The sequence below is a fragment of the Cibotium barometz genome, chromosome 36, assembly GCF_041138505.1.
Source record: "Cibotium barometz isolate CiBa-2024 chromosome 36, ASM4113850v1, whole genome shotgun sequence".
Classification (NCBI taxonomy): Eukaryota; Viridiplantae; Streptophyta; class Polypodiopsida; order Cyatheales; family Cibotiaceae; genus Cibotium; species Cibotium barometz.
In genome coordinates, this window is record NC_141081.1 from 31869600 (window position 1) to 31876164 (window position 6565).

Here is a 6565-nt window from a genome sequence, read left to right on the forward strand (position 1 = left end):
TCCCCAAGCTCGCTTTGGAAGCTCCACTCCTCCGAACACCACCTTGGTTGCTACCTTACTCTTGTGGAGGAGGGTTGGTAGCTTTTACCAATGAAAAGAAGGCACAAGTTTTAAAGCAAATGAAAAAAGTCCAAAATTTTAACATTTATTAAATTTACACACCCTTGTGGTGGGACAAAAGTACGTGGGAGGGGATGGTGATTCTCCTATCTTTTACTTGCCCCCAGAGTGCGACGGGGCTAACTAATGGCCCTTTGATGGCCAAGGGTCTTTACAGACACAATCCTTTTAGCAAAAAGGGGTAGATCTCAATGGCCCGTCCCCCAAGGGTGGGTGATCCGTTTGTCCGACTGGTGTTCGATGGTGGGTGAGCCACTGGGATCGTTATTTGGCTCCCAATGCTATAGCCCAACGGTTGCGTCCATGCCTCTGTAAAAGGGGGTATTGGGTTGGAATTGTAAAAGGGTGTATTGGGTTGGAATTGTAAAAGGGTGTATTGGGTTGGAATTAACAGTAGTGGGTTGGAATTATAAAAGGGTGTATTGGGTTGGAATTAACAGTAGTGGCATCTAAATTTTAGTATTCTCTATCATAATTTTTCTTAAGAAAAAGGAAAGAGTAAAGTTTCACTTATAGTTGTCCAACTATGGAGTGGGGGAGATGGCCTAGTGGTAAGGGCTCTTGTTCTATACCATGACAGCCCGGGTATTGATTGAACCATGACAGCAAAAAAAACTGTGGATGTCCGTTACCAATGTGAAAGGCTGCACAATTACTAAATACATTTTAATGATCCCAACATTAACATGTTCCTCTCAAAAATTTGCATTGCGGCGCACATGCTGTGTGGCAGCAAAGTTACTGCATGCGAGGCAAGGTGAGATTCTACTCATGGGTTGTGAACTTGGGGATATGTGTGTGTCTCTCTCTCTTTCTCTCTCTCTCTGTGTTGTCTTTCACTTTTGCTTTGCACAGCCACACAGAGAATGGGTTCCAAGAAACTGTCTGTGCACTGCAAAGCAAGCATCGACAAGCACTGAAAAAAGCAGCACAGATGGTACAGAGATACGCACTTGGATAGTGATAATGATGAAAGGTGGCACCGTACTACCGAAGCTTAGCTTGCCCACTAAGATCATCATTGCCTATGGCTTGCTGCAGTATTCTCTTAAGGTTAGCAGCTATGGCTATGGCTTTCTTGGAACCCACATTCTGTCATTAAGGGTTGGCAGCTATGGCTAGTCTCTCTGATCTCGGCAAAAAGCTAGTTTTCTTCTTGATGGGCAACTGGGCTTGATTTTGGGTCCATCAAAGCACGTGTCCGTTGTCATAGCTTCACAATTTCAGAGCTTCTGTCAATGTTTAGCGCCATAGCTTCTGTGAAACTCTCTGCTTCCGCCATAGCAATAGCTTCAAGGGATTTAGCCTTTCTTAGAATTCTCTTCTTCCACTGTAGCCATAGCTTAGCTTCTGTCCAATTCTCTTGCGCCGCCATAGCCATAGCTTCAAAGGTTTAGCTTCTGTTGCTATTGCTGTATCCGTTACTGTTTTATCAAAATTCTTCCGCGATAGCTGTAGATTCTTAACCTCCTTGTGAAGTGCTTCATCTCCTCGTAATTTTGCTGCTTACTGGCCTTGGCAAGCTTTTGGTTTCCCATGGTCGCCATAGCCAGAGCTTTGTTTCGCGCGATTAGTGCAAAAAATTCGGCATAGATAGGTTTTTCTCGCCATAGCCAGACCTTCGTTAACTCCTCTAAAAGCTTTTTATCTCCTGAATGATCATCACTGAATTCTTGAAATTGCGTGCCGGAATAGCAGAATTGTGCTGGTAGATACGTTTTCAATGGTTCTGTGCAGGGCCGATTGTATGGCGATTGCATCCGCAGGCAGAAATTGTGAGCAAGAGGAGCAGGAACTTCAAGAAAGATGTCCTTCTTCTTCCCCTTCGGCGGAGGAGATGGTAACACTAACCCTCCACAAGCCGCACCGCCATAGTCCCCCCTCTGATGAGCTGCGCCATAGCTCCCCCTCTTACGAATTTTCTATTGATGATGCTTCTATGGTACCATTCAACACAGCATTGCTCCTTCATAGCGCCATCTCTAATGAAGCTTCCATGGTACCAATTATGCACCACCATAGCTCTCCCTTTGATGAAGCTTCCATGGCACCAACACTTCACCACCGTAGCTTCCAATCTGATGAAGCTTCCATATCACTATTCACGTCGCCAGAACCTTTGCCTCTCTCAGCTGAGTATTTCGGCCTCGCCATCGCTCTCTGCGCACTCGGCCTGCTGCGAAACCCCTGCCTCAAAACGCTTACTGTGAACCCGGGGTTTTCAAAGGCCACCACTCTACGCAGGGGTATGCAAGGCGCCACCTCCCGCTTGGAGCGTATGGCGCAGAAGTCGATGGTTCTTGAAGCCAAGGCGAAGCAAGAATCGGGGGCTGCAGAGAAATCTGCAGCAGAGCATTCTGGATTCCTGCAGCAGATTGAGCATCTGCAGGGCGAGCTTCTCGAGCTCAGAAGACAGCGAGCAGAAGACGGCAAGGCAAACGAGAGAGTGGTGTCCATCTTTGCCAGCAGAGAGCAAGCTTGGAAAGCAGAGAAGAGGGAGTTCAGAAACGAGCAGAGGAAGCTATGGCAGGAGCTGCAGAGATCTTTCGACCAGCAAGAAGGCCTCCGCCAGGAAGTTGAGCGCCTGAGTATTGTCCAGCAGCAGGCCTGTCCAGAATGCGAGCTGAGAGAGGGTCTTCTTGCAGAGCTCAAAGAACGCATCGGTGAACAGGAGTTTCTCATCATGGCTACCATGGAAGAAGCTCAAGCAGAGCAACAGGAGAAGAATGCCCTTGCAGAGAAACTAGCCTCTGTTGAATCCTCTTTCTTTCAGCTGGAGGAGAAGCTTTCCATTGAAGCACAAACCCACTCCGTCGAGCTTACCAAGTGCGATGAAACCATAGTACAGCTAGAAACTCGACTCAGAATGGCTGAGATGGAGAATTCTCAGGCCTTGCAAGGCGTTAAATCTGCCCAAACCAGCCTTACTGTCCTCACTCAGGAGAAAAACCACTATGAACAGCTCTTTGCTCAGGTGTCGTCTGAGATCAGCCAGCTGCAGAAATCTACACAGGAGAAAGAAGACACCATATCTACCATGCTCAAGATGGCTAATACCGACACAGACGGCCGACATGAGCTCGAGAGGGAACTTGCCATAATCAAGGCCAAACTTGGCCATGCCGAAAGAGAGAAGGAGAAGTGGAAGGAGCTTGTAGAAGATAAGTCTCGGTCGTGCTTGAGAACAGAGATTTTTAGGCCACGGAACAGCTTTGGAAGCAGGACAGATTCTGGTGGGTTTTACATGATAGAAGAGCTGCAGAAACTGCATGATGTTGAGATCAGGAGCTTGCAGTCTGCATTTGAGGAGCAGGTGAAGCTGCTGCAGAACAGGCTGGTTTTGTACCGGGAGAGGGTGACCGATCTTGAAGAGAACATGTTGGTGCATATGGCTGATAGTAAGCATATGATTAGTTTTGCAGAACACGACTGCTTCAATCATGCAGAGCTCATGGATAACAGAGGTTTGATTATTCTCAAGGAGTCCATGGAAGCTGAACTGGCCACCAAACAATTTCAGCTTTCGGTTGCGAAGACTTTGCTAAAGCAGTACATGGACTCAGAGGCTCGCAGAGAGCAAGAAATCGAGAAGTGGAAGAAGCTCTATATAACATCCAAAGCCGCCATTGGGATATTCCACAAGGAGAAAGAACATACAGGTGCTGTGTTTCTACTAACTGAGATGACAAGGCCTATTTTTCTGAATCTCAGCTTAATTGTGTTCATTGGCACCCTCTGTGTGTTCATAAGGTTTGCAAAAGGGGTTTTGTGTGTGTGTGTGTGTGTGTATTGAAAGAGCGGAGGTGGGGTTTTGGGTGTGTTTGTGTGTGGGAGGGATGGGGCTTGCCCACAACACATGATGAAAGAAATTGTGAAGTTACATCTTTCTTATCTATGATACACAGGCACTGCACCTGAGAATCCCCGGCTGCAGGACCGGGTGGGGCTGGAGAAGGCTCGGTACGCATCTAAGTTAGAGCAGAGATATTGGCAGGAGATCAGTGCTTTTGAAAGGCAGATGAAAGCAAGAGATGAAAGGATGGAGGCTTTCCGGTGGCAGCTGCTAAACATGGAAGATGAAGCCCAAAGAAGGGTTTGCCAGATTGAGGCCCTCAACAAAAGTCTGGCAAAAGCTAATGATGACAAAACAAGATTAGAGGAGCTCCTCAAACAGAAGGAGGGCGAGTTCATGGTTTATAGAGACAAGGTTCTAGGTAGCTCTACTGAGGAAGGTCATGAGAGAGAGATTTGCAGTTTGCAGGAGAAGGTTTCAGCCCTTCAAAATTTGCTCACAGAGAAGGAGATGGAACATGACCTGACTCTGACAAAGGTGTCTGTAGAGGCTGAATCTGAGCTGCAAGACAGGGAATACAAGCTGGCTGTTGTGGAGGCCCAGCTAGTTCAGGCACATATCATTTGTGACCGAGAGAGAAAAGGAAAAGAGAAGCTACTGATGGAATTTTTGAAGGAGAAATCAGCTCTAGAACACTTCCTCAAGAATAACATATGGGCTGAAACTGAGCAAGGATTACAGGATGTAGCTTATAAAGCATGCCTGGCCTTGCAGAGGCTGTCCACAAGAATTTCTGAAGCTCAGACACAAGTCCTACAGAGAGAGAAGATAGATGAGGAGCATGTGAAGGAGCTTGTGGAGCAGTCTGTGCAGTATTCTAACTGTGGTTCTAAGGTGTTTACCTTAGGAAAACCTTGTTTTGAGGATGAAGAGAGGAGTGGAAAAAAAGGGGAACTTTTGGTGGATATCAATGATGGCTCAACTGTAGATAAGTTCATTTACAGTGTCCAACCTGATGGGCTGGCCTTAAACTGTTAATACATACAGGCTGTTTGGAATGTTGATATGGAGTACCTCTTGAGTATCTTCATATCAGGGCTAGGTGAGGATGATACAATGCTCTTAACAAGGTGCTTCTCTTGGATCCTTGCATTTCTTTGATGCATGGCTTGCTTATTGACATGGTCTTTCCTCTGTGTGATTACCAGATGAAATTTGAGGTAGAGTGTTCTAGCTACCATGATATTTTGGGACCAATTAACAGAGCAAAGATCCCCCAGGTTTTCCAAATGCCATGGGACACTAATAGCCGCCATCCTTTTATTGCTGCTGGTCTACTAAAGATCGGACTTTGAAGGTGCACCATGAACATGAAGCCGAAGATACAAATTGAATGCACATAAAACTTGCAGTTGATATGCTTGGGAACAAACCCTGGTTGCTTGGGTAAAGCTGAGCTCGGCTACCTGTATTGTTTCTATGGGACTTTATATGCCTGCGAGCATGTTAACCATCATGCTGTTGGTTGGATTGTTAACTGGGGGGTGCCTGGCTTTTAGTTCTCTGGTTTAGTGCAATGATGGATGCGGGTTTTCGCTTAGGAGAATACAGCGTTTCTATGTTTACTGTGTCTGCATAGTTGGGGGATCATTTTTGGGTTTTGCATTCTAGATAATTTTGCTAACATAATTCTAATGGAATGTGTCATCCTTGTCATTGTACTCGGTCAAGGGGAATGAGATGTCAGTTATTCAGTTGATGTCTTTCTCGCAAGGGCTTCGCTTGTTCTAAGATGGTGACTAAATGATAGAGCTCACCAAAACAGATTAAAGTTAGGGAATGTATAACCTTGAGCAAGAGGAGGGAGAAACAATGTGGGATTACATTGGTAGAACCAAGTATCTCCACATGAGATGCATCATGGGTGAAAGAGTGGATGATTTATCGTTCTTTGATTGATTTATGGTCGGTCTTAAGAGCAAGAGGCTTCACGACCATGCTTACCCATAGGACATCTCCGCTGACGAGGCACATATTTTCCAAAGTTATAAGCCTGAGGATGAGGAGAACGACCTTGACATGTTCTAATAAGGAACCTAGGGCGGCCACTAGTCTTCTGGAGAAGCAACCTTGCAAGCCAATCAAGCCCCCTCTTTGGACAGTTTGAGTAACAAAGCAGATCTCCCAAAGCCAAACCCACCCACCTCTCCAACTAGCCCTATTCTAACCCCCATCCATAACCCTCTTGTCAAGCTATCCACAGTATCTTCCATGGGAGCCCCTACCTCATCCACTGCTCGACCCCAACAACTCCAAAGCCTCGATCTTCTCCCACAACTAAACCACTTCATTAGCTACATCCACCACAAGCCTTGCATCCTTAAATCATTTCATGAGGGGTCAAATCTCAATGAGGAACCACTGCCAACTACTCAAAAGCAACACCCCATTCAACATGGCCAAATTTTGTGTAGTGAACCAACACACAGATCACCTATTTGTCTAGTGGAAGATCGACTATCCGTGGGTACACCAAAGGAGGTTGGCACTCTGTTGATCCTAGGGACTACCCAACAACAAGTCACATAGGATTCCAACTCGAGTGGCACATACCCTATCTCCTTAGTGATCACCAAATGTGGCAGTAATACA

General features: G+C 46.2%; 1 protein-coding gene across 4 annotated transcripts; it reads left to right on the forward strand.

The window, feature by feature from the left end:
- The first annotated feature begins 517 nt into the window (after positions 1-517).
- Positions 518-5471, forward strand: LOC147617801 (uncharacterized). 4 transcript variants are annotated; one of them, XR_015262257.1, is made up of 5 exons: positions 518-877; positions 1858-3779; positions 4026-4525; positions 4599-5015; positions 5122-5471. XR_015262257.1 is itself a non-coding variant. In XM_086776060.1 (4 exons), the coding sequence occupies exons 1-4, from the start codon at positions 807-809 to the stop codon at positions 4602-4604; spliced, it is 2499 nt and encodes an 832-aa protein (XP_086632186.1). In that variant the 5' UTR covers positions 518-806; the 3' UTR covers positions 4605-5471. The 4 variants fall into 4 exon arrangements, 2 of the variants coding, with proteins under 2 accessions (XP_086632186.1, XP_086632185.1); XM_086776060.1 differs by having other exon boundaries at positions 4599-5471; XR_015262256.1 differs by having other exon boundaries at positions 522-877; positions 4026-5015.
- Positions 5472-6565: the final 1094 nt, after the last annotated feature.

What these genes read in the sequence shown, in the direction of transcription:
- LOC147617801 (XM_086776059.1), top strand. Translation starts at nt 807, where the DNA reads ATGTTCCTCTCAAAAATTTGCATTGCGGCGCACATGCTGTGTGGCAGC. An exon ending in GTTACTGCATGCGAGGCAAG is followed by an intron (nt 878 to 1,857) that starts GTGAGATTCTAC and finishes GGTTCTGTGCAG; the next exon opens with GGCCGATTGTATGGCGATTG. An exon ending in CAAGGAGAAAGAACATACAG is followed by an intron (nt 3,780 to 4,025) that starts GTGCTGTGTTTC and finishes TATGATACACAG; the next exon opens with GCACTGCACCTGAGAATCCC.